The sequence below is a fragment of the Sapajus apella genome, unplaced genomic scaffold, assembly GCF_009761245.1.
Source record: "Sapajus apella isolate SASKATOON/1434 unplaced genomic scaffold, GSC_monkey_1.0 scaffold4, whole genome shotgun sequence".
NCBI lineage: Eukaryota > Metazoa > Chordata > Mammalia > Primates > Cebidae > Sapajus > Sapajus apella.
This window is the reverse complement of record NW_022436944.1, coordinates 15,922,343-15,942,810: the sequence shown is the minus strand read 5'-3', so window position 1 is coordinate 15,942,810 and position 20,468 is coordinate 15,922,343. Positions and strand designations below refer to the sequence as shown.

At 37.5% G+C, this 20,468-nt stretch overlaps 1 protein-coding gene and 1 pseudogene across 43 annotated transcripts in view; one reads left to right on the top strand and one right to left on the bottom strand.

Moving 5' to 3' along the window:
- Positions 1-20,468, top strand: part of MBNL1 (muscleblind like splicing regulator 1) — a 205,514-nt gene that overhangs the window by 9,231 nt on the left and 175,815 nt on the right. For 13 of the 42 annotated variants that reach the window (XR_004262766.1, XR_004262719.1, XR_004262708.1 and 10 more), the window contains exon 1: positions 13,336-13,498. The exons of 5 other annotated variants lie outside the window; for them this stretch is intronic. Coding sequence is in view for 7 of the 37 variants with exons in the window: in XM_032258264.1 (XP_032114155.1) it covers positions 14,019-14,204 (186 nt within the window). In the remaining 30 variants the exon portion in view is untranslated. Of the gene's footprint in view, positions 1-12,867; positions 14,205-20,468 lie in introns of those variants that run through there. 24 more of the 42 variants (XM_032258309.1, XM_032258535.1, XM_032258530.1 and 21 more) reach the window with 8 other exon arrangements.
- LOC116536732 lies at positions 9,896-13,346 on the bottom strand (annotated as a pseudogene). The gene has a single exon (XR_004262771.1). The product of XR_004262771.1 is annotated as an uncharacterized LOC116536732 (transcript).

The following is a 20,468-nucleotide window of genomic DNA, read 5'->3' as shown; positions in this document are numbered from 1 at the left end:
AAAGGATGGTGGGAAATGAAGCTCAGGAGCTGGAGTTGAGAAAGAGCCAAGTCAAATAGACCGTAGGCCAAGGAATGGAGTTGTACATATGAACAAATATTCACAAGGACATGCGCATGTGTGAATTGGAGATGGGAATGCAATGAATGAACCATTATCTCTGCTAACACAGGCCCCATGGAAAAACTGTTGTTTGAAGAGAAATAGGAATTACTACATAGGTAAAAGTTTCATAGGAGATAAATTATTACATTTAGGTAAATTTCAGATAAGCCAAGTTAACCTTGATAAAAGTGAAAGAGGCTCAAATATTATTTAAATTTGTGAACTTAATGTTTTCAGCAAAATTGCCATGGAATAATTGACTCTAATCATGGCCATTTGAAAATGTGTACACTGATTTCTGATAATGGTCTTCTCATCATGAAACTTAGTTTCTGCATGGACATGAAGCAGAAAAGACTACAGAAAGTTATATTTTAGCCTCCAGAGACCACAGATGTTCCCTTGTTTATTCTTCCCAAATCCCAGTAACAATAGCTATTGGGCCCCCGGCGACATCAACCTGCTCCTCTTAAAAGCAGACATATATTACTCTGCCATTTTCTATAGTAATTATAAATTCCCTGTGATTTATTTGTATTACCCTAAGAGATCTAAATGAACCATATTATTATGTTTTAAATCTCTGCAATTGGACACTATTTCCTTTAAGGGGTTGGAGGTTAAGGGCTGAGATTTGGAGAAAGAATATAGAATAGCTTATTGAAAAGACTTTTTAAAAGTTAAGTAAACAGACTCAATATTTATTAATTAGGGATGATGAGAAAAAGTGGTCTTCCCTCATACTTAAGAAGTTAATAACAACAAGTATAGATTCTTCTATTTCTGGCTTGAGTTAAAAGCCACCCATAAAAACAAACAAACAAACAAACAAAAAACATTAGTACCTGGCCTTGGACTGAGTGTGTATTAGAAGGATGATAATTATGTCACCAAGGCAGGCAGATGTGTTGTTGTAGGATCCAGAAGCTTACTTTTGAGTGCTCCTGACAACCTCCAAAAGAAAAACACTGTGCTACTGGTGTTACAGGGTGTGGAGAAATATAGATGACTTATGTGCTATTTAAGCAATTCATTCTATCTTATCTATATATGTAGGTATTATGACCACCATATTATAGGATTACTGCAGAGTATGAGGTAGTGTGTGGTTTTTAAGTGCGTGTGTGTTTGAAAGAACAAATGCATGAATATTTGTAATAAGTGTTAGAGAGCAATCCTGAAATATAAGCCACTTCCTGACCTGGGCAGATTAACCAAGAAGCAAATCTATGAAAAGTATGAAAGCATTAGATTTTCTACAATACTACTACACATTTGTTGACATGAACTGGATTCAGGAAGGGAATACAGAAAGAGCAGATGGATGTTGGGCCTGATTATTTAGTTAAATTGGGGCTGATGACCACCCTTCAGAAGAGGATGCTAGGTATGCCTTCTCCAGAGCCAGGAGGCTTCTCCTTGTGCCTTTATTTGGCTTTGCTGCTCTCATTGGTGACCCATAATGTTTGGAAAAAAACCTCTTTCAAAAGTGTAAATGTTATTCTTTCTGTGGTTGATGTCATCGTTTTAGTGGTCCAAGCATTTGTTACTAAAATAGTACTTAGCAACACATAATCATTATTTTCTCCTCTTAAAATTCTGAGTGCATTTGTTCTGATGAAGTCAGGAGATACATTTTTCAGGGAAGTAGGAGTTAGAGCTTAAAAAAATGAAGTAATGCCTGGAATAATCTCTTGACTTGTGTTACTTAAGAAAGAAGACAACTAAATTTTTCTTCCTGTGGCGACAGCTCTGACTGGGTAAAAAATAATAAAAATTTTGAAATATAGTGCTAAAGGAAGTGGTTTCCATGAAACTGTGCATTATATACGCTCCGTTAATGTGGTACATACCGTTTGCTTGGCTTCATTTGACTTGTCTTTCTCATGTTTTTGCTTGTAAAGTGGGTGAGAAAAGTTCGATCAGAGAAACCTGTGCACTGACCAATCAATGGTGATATTTCTAAAGTTCCTGTTAATCATTTCAGGAAACATCTTGGGTTCCCTTTTGATTGCATCCTCCCTGATATAAAAACTGTAAAGGTATCTCTGTATAGCTATACCATATTTTAGAAAATAACTGTAATTTTTTAAATTTATAATTTGATTTGAATCCTCATGTTTTGAAGAGACTTAAAGCTTAACAAGAGCTTACTATTTAAAAAATATCCTGTATTTAAAAAATTTGTAATTACTATCTATTTTAAATTTTAAAAAATAGCTCTAATTTATGAAAGGCCTGACCAATGTTAGCATAATTCTCATGAAGTCATTCATTATCATAATTTCACAAGGTAGACATTTTAAGTTTGCAGGAACCTGAGACTTGGAAAAAATTGTCCAAAATTTTAGGCCTAAAAACAGATTCTAAAGCCTGTCTTTATGTCTAATAGCCAAGGCCATGGGCAGACGTGCAGCCTGTGAAATGACACTTACTCTTTTCCTGCTCTGATTCTTCTAAAAAGTGCATGGGTCATACACAGTCTATTGCACCAAGCTGGTTGGTGGGGGAGGTGGGTATACCCTGTTGCTAAAAGCAGCCAACAACAAAGGCAGCAAGGCAAGGTTGCAGCAGAAGACCAAGGTTGCAAAACAGCAGTAATGATTGCCAGTGGAAACTACCCCGTGTCACAAATGGTGACAATTAACCCCAATTGCCAATAACCCCAAAGTAGACAGTATTTTCCTTTTAGTCACCCAGTAATCTAGTCATAAACAAAACAGATTTACTTCACTGGCTTTGTAAGGAAAATGCCCAAAGTTATGCTACATATCATCTAAACATACCTTCTTCCTAACAATTAATTTTGGCTGGCTTCTATGAATCTGATATTAGTGCCAAACATTCCCTTTCCCACAAATTCAAGAGTAATCAAGCAAAGTTGACACCTTCTAGTGCCCACGTGGACTTCTTGGTATTTAGGGACCTTGGCAAATTAGTTACAGCTTCTTTCAGATGAGCCTTCCAGAGCTTTGTAAGAGTAAACAAACTTCAAAGGTCCCCCAAGGGGAAAAACTGTCCTGGCTAAGCCTATAATTTAGGCTATTTTTAGAGAAGTGCAACTCCATATAAAAGAGAGGCTCAAGGTAACCAGCTTCTTTTATACAATTAACTTTTTTTTTATTTAATTTTAAAGACTAAATGACAAGTAGGAAAGTGCTTTTTCAGGACTGTGGGAGTCTTGAAGCTGTAGAAGGAAGACAAACTGTGCATGGGTGTAAGTATGTGGGTGGGAGTTACAGATTACTGCTCTTTTGCTAGTCTAGAATAACTATGCATAAACATCTTTATAGTAGTAACTTTAACAGAATCAATAAATAAACCTCTATTAAAGACACTTGATACATCACTTAAAATAAGCATAGATTACCTTATATCCAGAAACAGAAAAAATCATTTTACATCTACCGAAAAAGATTTTAACAGAGCCTTTGATTTTTGACAAAACAAAAGATAATGCAATCAAGTTTTTATTTTATTTTCAAATATTAATTTAAAAGCTGGCATGCTATACTTCTTGAAAGTATCAAAGATAAGCTGGTTAGCTTTGTTTGTAGATATCATACCCTTAAAAGATTAAGCCCAGGAAGTGAATGACAGTAACACCAAAGAACACACCAAGGGCTTAGTATTAATGATCAGTCACAGATTTCCTCCGACCTTGCCCTTAGGGGCTATGTGATGGACACTTTGCCAGTTAACACAAATAGTCACTATTTCATGCAATTAGTAATAGGATTCTGTCCTTACAAATGAAGAGGAATCCAGATAATGTACACATGTAGTACGAGTACTTTGAAGACTTTCAACCATAATGTGAGACGTTTGAATTCCATAAAAAAGGGAGAAAGCATTAAAATAATTATAATTGTTTATCTGTTGAGTTTAGATTCACCAGGTACACATTCTCATTTTCCTCATTCACTAAATTTTGCACATTTACATTACTTACTTAATTGATCATAATTACTTACCATTTCATATTCATTGTCCTTGCTAGACTGTATATTTCAAGAGGGTTCAGGTCTAGCTTTGCTTACGAAGTAGCCGCAGACTCTAGGAAAGACTGGAATTATGCCAGGTGCTCAGTGACTATTTGGAGACTGGATAGGAAAGTTGATAGCAATCAGGTTTAGAATGAAAATGCAGCAGTAACTGGTGAGCGGGTGACCTATGGCCAGAAAAGTCTAAAAATGGAAAAGAATGCTCCACGTTGTCTAAAAACACATTAATTACTGGGAAGGATAGATGGAATCAGGCCCTGTCAGCAGTTACTCATTGCTAAGCCCATTGCAGAAACATGGGCATTCAGATCCATCCAGGTAGGGCCAGGAGGGTCATTTGGACTGACGGCACATTCACAAAGGCCATAAACTAACACGTCCAACATTATCTTCAAATGAGTTTCAAATGCGATATGTTCTGTTAATTTGTTTGTTTTTATAATTTAACTATGCAAATTTATTGTACCAATTTATAAAATATATTAAAATGTAAAGAATAGTTTTTTGTTGAATATACATAATTTTATGTATGAGTATGTAATGGGTGAAGATATCTTCAAAAGGAAGTGGTCAAGGATATACTTTATCTCTCAGAGGCTCTGATGTCACTCTCAAGGAGGTGCTTATGATCACAATTTTTTTTTTTTTTTTTTTTTTTTTTTTTTTTGAGATGGAGTCTTGCTCTGTCACCAGGCTGGAGTGCAGTGGCTCAATCTTGGCTCACCGCAACCTCTGCCTCCTAGGTTCAAGTGATTCTCCTGCCTTGGCCTCCTGAGTAACTGGAACTACAGGCGCATGTCGCCACACCCAGCTCATTTTTGTATTTTTTAGTAGAGACGGGGTTGCACCATGTTGGCCAGGCTGGTCTCCAACTACTGACCTCGTGATATGATCAAATTTCTTAGCAAGAGACAGGGCATAACATTTTTAACAAACTTCAAACTAAGCATTTTAGAATATGTAGGATTCCCCTTTGAGTGATCTTAACTGTTTGCCTTGTCTGTTTTTAACCCTGTGGACCACTAATGCTTACCTGTTGTAAAGTGAAACATATTTTGATTGCCTAAGAAGCACCACTTCCAACCATGTGCATGACAAAATGTACCACCTTGCACCACCAGTTTAGCTACCCTCAACTAGTCCTAACTCCCACATTTCTAGATGCATATGGGCACCAGCCTACCCAAATCTAATTCCTGCAGATAATTCCATTTCTGTTGAGCCAAATAAACTTTATTTGCCAAAGGAAAAAAATGGAATAGGTCAATGGATTGCTGCCTATTCTGACTAATTTCCATTTCCTCAGCTCTAGCTTCTTGCAGAGTTTAGGCAAGAAACCGGCAACCTTGGCTGTGCTTTGGAATCATCTAAGGGGCTTTTTAAAAAGCTACAAATGCTTGGATGCTGCTCCCAGAAATTTTGATTTAATTTGTCTGGGTTGCAGCCCACCTATCCAAATTGTAGTCGGAGTTAAGAACCATAGCCACAGTTTCAGTCTCCTCATTATGAGCATGGGGTCATAATTACCTTACATACCTCTTGTGATAGTTCAAGGAGATAATATGTGATCTTAGAATCCCTAACACTTCCATTCCTCCTTTGCTTCAAGGAAGACAAATGAAAAGGCAAGACGGGGTTGGCAATTCTGGGAAGGTGCGAAGGAGGGATCTTTTTGCAGAGTTCTTCCAATGAGCAGTTCATTAGGGTTAACAAGCTATCCTTGGTTAAAGCAAACGCTCTTGAAGGATTAAGCCTCATTCTCGCCTTAGTGTGAATGACTTTAATCAGATAACCTCCTATCACCTGTTGAAGATTTGTTACTGAAAGTCTAGGAGAGGCAAGGAGAGAGAGTTGCAAGGCCAGTTTGGGATTCACTGGGCCAAGCCAGAGAAGCCTCAAACTCTAGGAAATAAACCTGATACTAGTAAGCTTTCCATAATGACAGCAAGAAAAATCTGAAAAACAAACTTTTTCCTCATGTTATTCAGACAATACTTATTAAAAAGTGTTTTTCTGATCAAATTTTTTTTATCTGTCTGATAGCCTTTCATGACTTTTTTTTTCTGACTTTCTTTCTGCCATGAAGCTCTTAACAAGTGTCGGGTAATTTTACCATTTGCCAGCTGCTTGGGAGTCCATGAGGAGCAAGGCCTTGCCCAGTCCTATCCTCCTTGCCATCTGCTTGGCACATGGTAAACACGCAGGGTTTGTTGAATTTAACTGAATGGTTTCATTTGCTACACTCTTTTCCAACTGTGTTTTTTCCGCTACGTCTGTCCCCAACCACTAGACTATGAACACCTTGCAAAAGACTTAATAATTTCTTTATCCCCAGTGCCAAGCACAACCCTTGGCACATAGTCAGTAGTCAATGAGTATGTGTTAAATGTATTAAGAAGCAATAGCCAGGGCACTGATGCCTAAGTTATTAAAATTAATTTATGACTGTACTGCCCAGTTTGCACTCTGTTGGACAAAGCACAGAGGAAAGAGAAAAACAGATATATGAAACTCCCACTATTTATTAATGGGACAAATGTTGTTCTTATTAAAAGATCTCTTTAGAACATCTTTTGAGACATGATTTGAAGGTAATTTCAGGAAACTCAGGCAAGAAGGAATAAGAGGATCTAACAAAAGATCCACAGAGAGAACTCGCACAATGGAATAAAAAGAGAGAGATGTGGAATATCATCGAAACCAAAAAAAGAAACGTCAAAAATACAATGAGTAGGTAGATAGATACAGCAGATATTTAGGAACATCAGCCCTGTTATTGGCATTGTCAAAGATTGGTTTACCTTTAGGAATAAATAAGACAAAAGGCCATATTTTTTTCATATTTGTTTTCATATGAAACAGGGTTACTATGCAGAAATGTTTGGGTTACAGTACATAAAACAGTTACACTACAACATTTATATTAAAAGGCCTATTAGATACTATTTTTAAAAGGTTGCAAGGGAATTCTGGGCTAAATGACAACATGAAATTTTATGAAATGGTAGAAGGTGTTTTACAATATTACATGTAATCATATATTATAAGCATAAATAGGTAACATGTCAATTTTGACCTTCTGGCTATATTTTATATTTATTTTTATATCTGTTTAATTTATTGAAAGACCATGATTGCATATTTCCTTTGCTTTAATGACAGACCATAGTAGAAGGTGTGTGTACATCCCAGGTAGAGCATTTATAAATATATTATATGTTAGACAGATGAATTCGGGAGCTCGGTGTACTGGCTGTGAAACACTGTGGGGCAGGAGGCTTGACCTCTTGCTGGCCACAAGGCTTTGGTCAAGGGCCAACTCTCCAGCTTCCATTACCTCATGAAAAATGAAGATTTTATATATAAATGGTATGGGGATGTTCTTTGTTTTATAAGACTGTCTTAAAAGGTTACATTTAGAAAAGAAATTGCATATATAGTACAGTATTAACTATGCTTTAAAAAATGCATTGGAAAAGCCTAGAAGGAAATAAACCATAATACAAACAGTGACTATCTCTGGGAACTGGAAACACTGGTAATTGTTATAAAAATATTCTATCTTCAATAATTTTGAATTTTCTATATTGTGTTGACTCGAAAAAAGTCACACATACACAGGCATACCACATCTCACTTCCCTCAAGGTATGTATCTTGAGGATCATGAGTCTTATGGCTTCTCTTCAACTCTGAGATGCAATTCTAACACTTGTTGTACCCCACTGCTGAGAGTCTTCAACCAAATCACTTTCTGCTGCTGGGCCCCCAGCCATTTGCTGCCCATTGCTCTCCTAGACAGAGCCTACTCTTGGTTTGCTCTCATTCTTAGCAGTGGTGCACTTCATGCATTCTGTTCTGAGATTAGACTATCAGCCTCCACACAGCAGTCAAGAGTTACTTTACAAACATTTAGTTATCTTTGTGAAAACCAAATTTAGATAATGTTCCATCACCCCACTCCCACCCCTGCCTCTAACATAATCAAACACTTCAATGGTTCCCAGTGACGAAAAGTATCATAGTTGTAGTTTTGCATTTTGAGTGTGATTAATTTGATGAAGATTCATTTTGTTTCCTCTTTCTTGACTGTAAGCTCCTTGAGGTTAAGTAGTTTTTATTCACCATTGGCTCTCTAGCCCTACGTGAAGTCAGGCCTGAGGGCTCTTGCCATGCAGTCCTCATTGCTTTGAATGCTCTTTCCCCAGCTATTCCTCACTTCACCAAGAACCTTGCTGGCATATGACCATCTCAGTCCTCTGTTGTGTTTTACATATCCTCCCCTCCAAATCCCCCAACCTGCTTTATTTTATTTCATGGCACTTACCTCCATCTGAGATTACCTCATATGTTTACCTTTTTTTTTCCTTGACTTATTTTTTGTTGCTTGTCTCCCCTTAGTAGAATGCAACCCCTTTGAGGGAAATGATTTATCTGTGCTGTTCAATTCTGTAACCACAGTACCTAGAATAGGAGTTAGCCATGGCTGATGCTCAATAAATGTTCATGAAATGAATACAGTCATTGTATGAAAAGTGCTTTCTGAATGGAAAGAAGAAAGGAAGGATTAAACAACGGAAAGAATAAAAGAAGGAAAAAAAGGAAAGAAGGAAGAAACTGAGGAAGGAAGAACATATTCTTGGAAATCTAATGTAGCACCTCCTCACATTAAACTTGGGGAACTGTTAGGGCCATTTTAGAGCTTCTTCTTGTCCTCATTGTCTTTAAGAAAAAAAAAAATGACAATGAAAATGAATGGCCTGAGAGAGTGAGAAGACACTAATGTCAGTTCTGTTCTGCCATGGTGCCAAGTTCCTTATATAATGCACTTCTCTGGTTTAACAAGGGAACAAGGCCAGATGCTCTCTAACATTCCATTCAATGCTAAAATTCTATTATTCTGAACTTGTAATTTCAAAATGTATTTGCTTATTGTCTCTCTATTGCCAGATTTTAAAATAATGATATTGAACACGTAAACTCAACTTTTAGGTAAAATAGCTTAATTGAGAAATGCATAATAAAGTTAATATTTAACTGTTTTGAATTTTATAAACACTTAGTAGCAAATGTTGACATTATATGTTTTCACATTCATGTGCTACACGTTATACATACAACATATTGTATTATGTATCAAATATATATAATATCTATTAGAATATTTTTATTTTTAAATCATGAGCATAAAGAACTTGTGCTGTGTGTGAAATATATAAAGGTCTTTGAAATTAAACTAAATTCACATAATCCTATCAAGTATATTTATTCAAATATAGAAACAAGTTTCAATTCTACAAAAGGTCTCAGCTCTCTCCTCAACTCTGTTGTGAAGTTTAATGTGATACATCTAATGCATCTACTTAAACTTGATTCTCCATACAAGAATGTTTGCAACTTTTGATTGCCTTTTAAGAGTTCTCTTCTCTTGATCATCTATATTTAAACATTGATTAGGAAGCAGAGTACATGAGACTAGGTTCTGGATTTGACACTATCTTTCAATCAATTATTTTTATCCTGGTATAATAAAAATAGTATTTAAAAGAGTATACCCCTTGAGATATTTTTATTTAGGTGATTTGTGTGTGTGTGTGTGTGTGTGTGTGTGTGTGTGTATGTGTGTGTGTGCGTGTGTGAGGAAAGACAAGTTATATTGGAGGGGCAGTGAGAGCTCATTGAGCTATGAATGTGGTATGCAGAAGAAGTAAGTCACAATTCACACATGCACTCACACACTTATATAGGTGCCTTAAATATTCCCATTGGAATGAAAAAGATAAATGCTGCCATTATCTTTATCTTTATTATTGGTAAACAGGGAGCTGATATTATCTATGTCCCTTAACTGTATTTCTATTGAGATTCATTGGTATAACTAAAACTTAAATGGACTAAAGTATTTCAGGAACTGAAGTGAACACTCTTTTCTTTATTTGAAATTTAGTTTTATTTTACCTGAAATTGCTTTCTATAATTTCCCTCTCCACCCACGAATGACCTTCTTTTTATATTCATGGATATACTCACTATGAACCTGTGGACTATAATGACACTTCACAGAAGCAGGAGAAACCATAATGTTCTCCTGGCACTGAGGGAATAGCAATGGTATTCTAAATGAGGAACTATTAACTTTTTATTACTATAATGATTTTTTAGTAATTTCCATAGTTTGAAATGTGGGTAGGATGCTGCTGGCAGTTGAAAGCTGACAACATGATTTTAATAGTTTCAACATATGATCTGGTGTTTGTTACAGTGCTTTAAAATTTTAAATGCCATCATTCATGTTCTAATGTTATCAATGGTAAATTAGGCCAAATCAGTGGTAATGTAGTTTTATATCACAATTTATTTGGACTCATTTTGAATTATAGATTGACCATTGTTTTATGAGTTTTCTTAGCCATCCTTTTTCTCTCTATCTAATGTAAACTAACATTTTTCCTCTTCTTTGTCATTTACCAGGATGGTTATTCTACTGTTTCTAACATTAAAGGATCATCCTTGTATTTCTTTGTATTCTGTCATGGAGCAAAAAACATGTCTCAGTTTCAATTTCTCTTTTGCTCCCAGAAGCTCCCCGCTCCTCCAGTGTTGAAGTAGAAACATAGTTTTCGCTCTTGCACCATAAACAGGTTCAAAAGTCCTGTGTTTCACCATGTTGCCCCAAACAGCAAATTTTCTAACCCACATGAAAAAAGAACACATTTCTAACTTGGAATTCTACACGGGTTTATGTTGAGAACAAATTTCTACCACCAGGATTAGTCCTTAGTGGTTTGCAGGCATTCTGAGCAGAGGGGCATGGAAGCCAGCTATAGGCACCAACCTGCTAGCAGGTGCAAAGGTTGCTCTGCTAAGAAGTTAGGCCTTTAATATCACAGAGAATGGCAGGCAAAATGAAGAAATTAGAAGGCAAGTAGCAAGCAATTCAGTAGGCTAAGCCAGGGATTTGGGAGTCTCCCAAGGCTCCTCCCTTCCTCATTCCCTGAATGAGTCATTTTTCCAGTCTGTCCACACCCATTCAACCCCTCCAGCCCACACTCTCATTCACCCTCCAAGCTGCCACCACAGGAACTTTCTGCAGTACAAGTCCAGACTCCATCTCTGGCCCTTGCTGCCTAAACTTTTCCAGTTCATTAGCTTTGACAGTAAAGTTGAAACTCAGATTAACACAGACCTACTTTTAGCGTCATCTCCTGCCACTCTCCTCTACTACCCTCCCCTCACTTCTCACAGAAAGGCTGAGAAGGCTGTATATGCCTTGTATATGCCCTGCTCTTTTCGTTTCTTTTGAGACAGGGCCTTTCAATGTTACCCAGGCTGGTCTCATAAACTCCTGACCTCAAGTGATCCTCCCTCCTTCTCAGTCTCCTAAAGTGCTCGGATTACAGGTGTGAGCCACGCCACCCAGCCTGCCCTGGTCTTTTCTCTTCTCCACCCAGACTCTACTCCCTTTTGATCTTTTGATCTTGCTAACTTGTACACACCTTTCAAAGCACCAGTTAAATGTAAATCCTCCAGGAACTCTTTGTTCGCCATCCTCAGAGCCCTCACGGGATTGCCTCCGACATCACAGTACTTATCCCTTAGGCAAAATTAATTGGTTTGTCTCTCACCTAGTAGAGGTGTTATCCTTGAGTATAGAGACTGTCTTACCCATTCTTGCATCACTGGCATGGTAGGCACTAAATGTAGTTGCTGAATGTTTAATAAGAGGAACGGAAGTCTTCATAGCTTGGGGTAGTTACTAATGGGCAGACAGAAAGTTCCCATCCCTGTTCTCTGAGAAAGTGTCAGTGTCCTTTTTGCTTACACTGTGTGGGTACTTGAGTTCTTTTAAACGATTAACGCTGGGAAGGGGCACCATTTAATTAATTAATTTGTTCTGGAAGTAATCGGTGTACAATTTTAACTCAGTGCTTTGTAGATCTAGCTAAAGGGCAAGAACTCAAGTCAGCTATTAGTGCTTCTGGAAGATATTTCTGCACTTTAGCACCTTTCTGATGTTTTTCCTTCACCCCGAGCTGGCCTCACTCTCTTCAACACAACCTAGCCTGCAGGAAGAACGTTGTACCATATCCAGCATTTTTGTCCCAAATGTGGGACAAACGTTTTTCACCAAAATCATCCTTGAACAAGTTATTGGAATTCCTTACGAAGGAAATCCTGCCCCCAATCTCCAAAACTTTATCACACCACAGATGTTCAGGATTCTTTCCATTCAAAGTGAAGCCAAGTTACACCTTATAACACCCAGTGAATTATAATATGGGGCTGTGGTTTATTTGCTCTGGCGACAATATGGCTTACTTGCCGTGAAATATCCCAGTACTTAATATGTTATAAATACAAACGTATATATTATATAAAATATAAATATATTTATAATATATTAAAAATAGTTATATTAATATATTTATAATATTAAAAATAATATATTATTTTCAAAGAGGGAGCTTTGCTTTCTATAAATCACATAGTGCAAAGTTGAGAATATATTGTAAAGTCCAAATATTATTTACAAACTAGAAGGAAAGCTGGATGTGAGTGTTTGTGCTTGTGAGACAGTTTCACTAAGGAATTCCAAAACTGTGGACAGCCTGTTACTTGAGAAAAATACACAGTGGCAGTCTTGCAGATGTTTTTCCCGCCTGTTCGCCTTCCAGGTTCAGAAACTGGTGCATTTTAAGGCGGCAGTCCCAACAGATCCCAGGATTCTAGTCTAACAGGTTTCTAACCTTCAGTCTAACCTTTCCGGCTTCCTTGCAAAGCCCGGTGCAAGGGCCTCATTCAAAACGAACCCACCGACGTGCGCGGCTAGTCGGTAGGAGCAGAAGTAGCGGGAGGGCGTCCCCTCTGCACGCCCGCCGCGAGGTTACAATGTCGAACGCAAAAGATGGAAGATACCAACCGAAGCCGAGGGGATCCACGGCGCCCACGCGGGCTCCAGCTTCCTCCTGCTCTTGGCGCCGCGGGGCGAGCGCCCATGACCCGTCCTTGCGGACTCTGCCGGGTTGAGAGGAGACTCTGGGGCCTGGGGAAGCGCGGGAGGGCGCCAACGGAAAGTTGCAGAGCGTTTTCCTCGCCGCCGCGTGCATTCAGGAGCTCGACGAGTCCGCCCTGGGCTTCCTGGTGGGGCTGGGCGGGCGGGGGAGGGGCCGCGCAGCAGCAGCGGAAGCCAGACCTCGGCGATAAGAGGCTGCACAGCGACATGCAACAGTCTTTTCACTGCAGCTGAATGAGTTGTGGCGCCCACAATGCTCCCGTGACAAGGAGCTGACAAGTTCTATTTTCCGTCGCGGGCATCTTGGAATCATGACTCCCACAATGCCTTGGGCACTCGGTCGACAGTCGGGCCGCCTCTGAAAAAAAATGTGAGAGGTAAGTTTCCATTTTCACAGTTTCCCCGCGCCGCTCCTCCGCGCTTCATTGTTCGGACTCCGGCGGGGCTGCCCGTGGCTGAAGGAGGAAGTGCGAGGAGGTGCTTGCCGGCCGAGGCTCTCCCGGGCCGGGGCGGGCCGCGCGCGGCGGTTGGTTTCGCGTTCCTCAGCACCTCCTGCCCCGGGGAAGGCGGGAGGCTGAGCTGCAGCAGCTCCTGCGCCCTTCCCCGCCGCGGGCTCTGCGGACGCTGTCACTGCGCAGCCGGCGCGCGGCTTGGCAGCCCAGCGGGACCGAGGGAGAAACAGGGGGGCGAGAAGAGAAACAGGTGCGTGCAAGTGTACTCACAACTTAATGACCTTTGTCGGGGGAAGGTGCGAGTCCCTCCGAGGCGAGCGGCGCGCGGGTTCTCCCGGCGGCTCCCGCATCCCTGGCCCCGGGGCTGCCATCCCGCCCGGTTTTCATCTGGGCCAAATATGTGCACGCAAAGGTTAATTCTCTGCCTGCTACCCATAAATTACGCATGACATGTTTAGCTGGGCTGCCTTATATGGAGAGTGCTGTATTTCAGGCCAGTTTGCCTTTTGCCAAGTTTACAGGGCGGAAGACGCCCTGTAGGAGAGGGCTGTCTCCTCCTCTTCTTCTTCTTCTTCTTTTTTTTTTTTTTTTCCGTCGTTTTGTAGTGCGTCACTCAAAAACTGTAAGAAAAGTAAGTATAGAAGCTTCTTGGGTGGAGCCGCAGTTGATTGATTGAATTGCTTTCATGAAAGGTTGAAAAGAATGAAAAGTAGTTAGTACTTGGGTTCTGCTTTTTAGACAAAAGCAGGACAAATATGTAGTCCCCCCTACTTTTTTTTTTTTTTTTTTCAAACGGAGCCGGAATCTGTTATTGGTAGTAATGTGTCATGTGAGAATACTTTGATTCCAGAGCCTGTAACACGAGCAGGTATATGGTGACGCTTATGCCTTATGCCTTCCCCTCGCACAGTACTTTACAATTGCAAGGGTGCTGCTGCCAGACTAATATTGTGTTTTTAAGGCTCTCTGGGGCCGGGAGGGAGAGTATGCGGCTGTTGGGATTCTGGGGTGTGTTTCTGTGAAGTATGCCTCCCCAGGATGAAAACTGAGTAAGAAGCTGCCAGAAAGGTTGTTGCCGCCGACTTTACCTTGTGTGCCCACCAGCACAGGCATAAGCCATAGCAGATGGATGGCAAACTCTGCCATATACTCTGAGGAATTTCTTAAATTAATACGCTAGGAGAGAAGTCATAATTAATGCTTTTAGATTTTCGGGCCCTCTGCAACGTGCTTTGAAATACTACACCAGTGGACAATGTGTCCCTCCCTCCTGGGTTTGAACACTGTTTATATAAAGAGGATGTTTAGTACATAACTATTCTATACCAGCATAAGAGAGCCACTCCATAGTTATCTCTGTGTGGGTTCCTAAGTGTGTTGGTGTTTCTCCTTGCTGTTGAGATAAAACACTATCACCAAGACAGAAAATGAAAGTTCAACGGCTGTAAAATTCATCCCAAGAATGTGCAGTTCAATACTTAGAATGTCTTAGATGTAGTTATAGATAGAGGCACTGAATAAATTATTTTGTAGCCTGAGAATGCACATCACTGTCTGTCACTTATATCTTTCTTTCTTAAAGTTGGTGACAGCTGCAGCTCAAAACTTTTTTAGTTTCCAAATGTTCCAATTTTCATCTGTTTTGTGTATTTGCATGGGAGTTACTTTATTATTATTTTTACTATATTGTTAGGTCTTTAAAAATGTAGGCTTTTTTAAAGTTTTCTTTGTTTAGTAGGGGGTTTCCTTGCTGAAGATTACAAAAGGTGCCTTTGTGTTTTAAAGAACAGGTTGGGTCAGCAACAGAAAACCTTTTCATCTATAATTATAGTGTCACTTAAGACATAATAATCAGATTTCATTATTAGTAAGACTCAGAAAAACCTCACATATGCCTAGTTTAATTTTTTTCCTCATGTGACTATGAACAAATTTGTGTGTAGATACACATCAAGTGTAGTACTCTGTGTAGTCATGCCAAAGAGAAACTGAAGTGTTATATGGGTTGAGATATTATTTCTTATGTTTACAGTTCCACATTTGAGGCAAAGTTAGACTCCAATTTGAATTCCTTAAATTTTGATTCCAACATTCTGTTCTTCCTTTAGGCACAGAATTCCTATGAAATGAAACACTGGGTTTTGTTCCAGAACAAGAACAGACTATCCCAAAATTTCTCCTGGGGGAAAAAAAAGAGTAAAGCTATATTTCTTATTGAGGGAGAGTGTGTTACTTTATTATATAAAATGCCCTATCTTCATTATAAGCAAAAAAAAAAAAAAAAAAAAGCCCTTACATTTGTCATACATTAGGCTTTTGATAGACCTATTTATGGAAACAGAGAATAAATAGTTTTGCTGCACCTTCTGGTTTTCTGCCTGGTGATAGATGTACAGATTAGAGAACATCTCAGGTCTTGCTTAGAAGAAGTTGAAAAGAATAGGTGATTCGGTTGTTAAAATTCCATAAGCAAAGGCATTAGGGTGGGTGGTAGATACGAGAGTCAAGGGAGTGGAGGAAAGAAGTGAAATAGGTTCACGAAGTGATTGGCTCAAAATAAAAGCCCAACAATATGGATGACAGAGAACGTGACATAGGAAGATGTTTAAAGTGTATGGTCTTTTAAAGCAAAAATCTTCATATTTTTGGAAATATAGAATGTACTGTCCAGTACAGTAGCCACATGCGACTGTTGAGCATTTGAAATGTGTGTAGTCCAGATCGAGAAGTGTAAAATACGACTGGGTTTTCAAAACTTTATATGAGGGAAAGAATGTAAAACATCTGATTAATGTTTTTATATTGATGATATGTTTTAATGATAATTTTTTGATATATTGGTTCTAATAGAAGATCTTACTGGATTAACTTCACCTGTTTTCTTTTTTTTTTTTTTTTTTTCACTGTGGAGTCTAGAAAACTTAATATAACAAATGTGGCTAACACCGTATTTATTTTGGACAGCGTTGTTCTAGGATAAAGTAGGAAAACAATATTCTGGGAGAAAGCTTAAAGAGTTTGCTGGTCAAACACAATAAAACTGACTTATACGTAGAAATACTTTGTCTTTCTTATCCATTGTAACAAAATTTGAGAAAACATACCACCTAACATCTATTTTTACTTCCTCAAAGCTGCTATTTAGTTTAGAGATTTCATGGTGAGATAGTAATAATAGAGAAAAACTTATAATTAGAGAATGAGTCTTAACACCTCTCAAAGGCCAAAATAGAATATGATTGTTACTTGGGAACATTTTAGAGACACTGTACTTATCATTGTCCTGAAGTTACCAAACATAAACAGTCACTAAAATTATTTTAAAATAGAGTTTTTAGTAAATAGCAATTATCTTCAAATGCTTAATATGTGTTTTCTTTTGCTAGGACTTTCTTTAGAAAATTTAAAAAAAAAAAACAAAACCCACAAATCCAGGGTCCTGAGCAATGGCTGAATTCATAAGAATGAAAGATTTTTACCTGCAGATAAGAGGGCATTGTTTTGAATATTAGGAAAAGTAAAAATATGTTTCTACCGTAACATTATGGGCTTTGAAGAATTTCTATACATGGAGACACTGTCTTTATAATTTGAACACATTCTTGAGAAAGCATCTGACTGGTAAACAAAGCACAATGGCATAGGTCCTGGAAACATTCCTTTCAGATATTTTCATAACTGAAGTACATTTTGCCATTCACAGTGAGTGTTAAGTTGAAAAAATGTGGTTCTTTTCTAGCCATATAAAGTATGCTTACTATTATTTTCTTGAAGGATGCCAAAAAATGTAAGATGGATGTTGTGGATTCTTTCTGGGGAGAGAACTAGATTGTATATGGAGCCTGAAGAAGAGTTGCCTCTCGGCTTGGTGCCATCTTGAATCTGTCTTCCACTATATGAGGCATAGCTTCCATTAGTGTCAGTGCGTGTGTGGAGGGTGAGGGGAAGAATGATCCCCATTAATTTTGTATATTGTTTCTGATGAGTCATGGTGTATATTCACTAATGGTTGGAGAATTATTGATTGCCAAGCAGAGGATTCAAGAAGAGCTATTGTCATATGGCATTAACTGTCTGTAGACATATTTTATATTTTTAAATTGAGGTAGGGAAATTGTTTTTTATGTGGTGTTTTTCGTATTGTAAGATACATACATTATGCAAGCATCACAGATACATTCTTGAAAAAATAGCAAATACATATGTGGTTATAGTTTGCTACATATTACTAGTTTTTTTTTTTTTTTTTTTTTAAACAGATCCAGAACATCTCTTTCAGATAATGATTCATGTTTTTAGAAAGGTATCTCATCATACGTGCCTATGATATCTGTAAAAATATGTGTAACACACATCTTGAAACATTTGTGTTAGGAGTATTAGGTCTTACACATTTGGCTCTTTTTCTACCGTTTTTGATGATGATTAAAATTTTGTTTACTATGAGTATCCTTTGCTAAAACTATGTTTGCTACTGTGATTATCCTTTGTTAAAACAGTTCAGGAAATATTAGTCTCGAAATGTAGCCATATTGGACAGAGTAGAGAATTACTTTTCCACAGAGATCAATTATTCCAAAGAGGTGAAGAAGTTTTGAAATATTATCATGCTTATATGCTCCAAAAGAAAAACCATTATTGCTTTTGACATTCTTTTAAGAAACTCAGAGATGTATACCTAAAGAGGTGAATAATAGTTGATAAAGGTATGTAAAATACATACTCCTGTGAAGTGTGAACACACAATTTGTATGTAAGGCATACATGAGCATATAACTTTCCCCAAGACAATGCCAATTTATTCATATCACCTGAATGTTAAATAGTATCATACTATTAAAAGGAATTATGGTAAATATAAAGTCCAGATACCACTGCTGATGTCCATGCTGATATCAGTTCTATTCCAGTCCCTCTTTAGCTGAATTCACAAAAATGAAGAGATATTTTCTCCAAAGTAGTTTTCCAAAAATTTATATTTGACAGTGGATTTTTCCTACATTTTCACTTTTAAAAGTTTAGAAGCTATTAACTAAAAATAAACTTGTTTTAGAGAGCTAAGAAGATTCTAGACTTATGGGGACATATTTAGTTCTATAAAATAAGCATTACATTGCTGACTTGAAATATTATTTTATCATATAAAGTTGATTTATAAGTGAATACATATTGTAGAAAAATACCACACTAGGCTTAGTGAAATCTACCAAACTTAAATCAAGATAGATATACCTTGTCCTCAAAAAAATAAGAATCTGGTAGGCAAAATAAAAGCTTCAAAAATAACTGTAAAGTAGAAAGTGATATTTCATTAACAATGGCTGGGTAACATACTATGAAAGTTCAGATAAGGGAAAGTCTTAAGGTAGCTCTGAGTCTGACCCACATAGAGGTAATAAAGGGAACAGTCCTAAAATGCATAAATAATGGGAATAAAAAGTATTCAGTATGTTTCAGCCTTACAAAAATATTATTCTCTTAAAGCAGTATTAATTACATCTATTCAGCAGTGGTTCTGTATTTTTCTTATGTTTATAGATAACATTCAGATATTGAATATTTGTACATGTTTTAGTTAATTTATTTTATCCAGGAGAAACATAATAGTTTCCAAATGTCCTATGCTAGATTATTGATAGATTCTGTCATTAGTGTTACTGTTGAGTACCATGAAATATCAGCTGTTGCAGCCACTAAATAGTTACAAACTGTAGATACTACAGTTTAATAGTCAATGCATGTCATATGCTTGTAATATGCTAAATAGGAAGGATGCAAGATGAGGCCTTAAGCAGTTCCTATTCATATTTAGAATATTATCAGACACTTTCTTAACATGGCTCAGTATTAGAATTTATAGACCACTTCAGCTTTTGTATCCAAAAATTTCAATCTTATATTCAATAATTTATTTATCAGCATTTGTTGATGACAGTAAAAGTGGTATATTAGCATTTTATTTGTTTCTATGTTGTGTGATTACAACAGTTTCATTTTAGCCATGATGGGCCACTCTTATCCTAGTAGAAAGAAAGCAGCGGGGTGGTCAAGCTAAGTGACAGATTCAAAGAATTGGAGGATATAGGGCTTGCTGTGGGGAAGAAATAGATGAGAAAAGCTTCATGCCACTGATTAGGCTTGCAATTCAGTATTCCCCTACCAAAGGGCCCGTTACTGATAATTCTATTTACCAAGTTTTGGTTTCAAGATGCCAGGTTCTGAAGAGATATACCATCAATTCCTATAAACATTGTATCTAAATTTGGTTTGAAGGTCTAATATTTATTCCAGTGCAGGCAGAACAACAAGAACAGACCTCACTGGGGGATACATCAGGTTTCTAAAAGTGGAACTCCTTTGTAAATGTAAGAAGTGATATCAATGTTATTATTACTTAAATACACTCATTTTGAAGTAATTAAGTTTTTTTTTTTTATTTCTTGAAAGAAACAGTAAATTTGGGAAAAACACATTTACTCTTTTCATGCCCTAGTTTCTAAATCTGTGACATTATAAAGGTGTAAATAATTGTGAAAATAGTAGAAGTTGCCACTTGCTGTATACTTTTAAATAAGGTATCTCATTTAATCTTTTCTACAGCTGTAAAGTAGGCCTTATGACTTTTATTTTAAAGCTCATGACTAGAACAGTTTTTTCATTTGCAGAGATATGAGGCTTGTTATCTTGTTTATTCCAATGTTCCTGTTTTTAACCAGTTTTTCTTGTCTTACCTCCACTGATTATATATAAAGAATAGTGACGAGAATATAGCTGTAATGATGACTACTAACATTTTTGAATACTTTCTGTGTGCCAAGCTGAGGTTTATAAATTAACTCATGTATTCCTCAGAACAACCCCACAAGATAGGTACTATTAATATCCTGATTTTGCA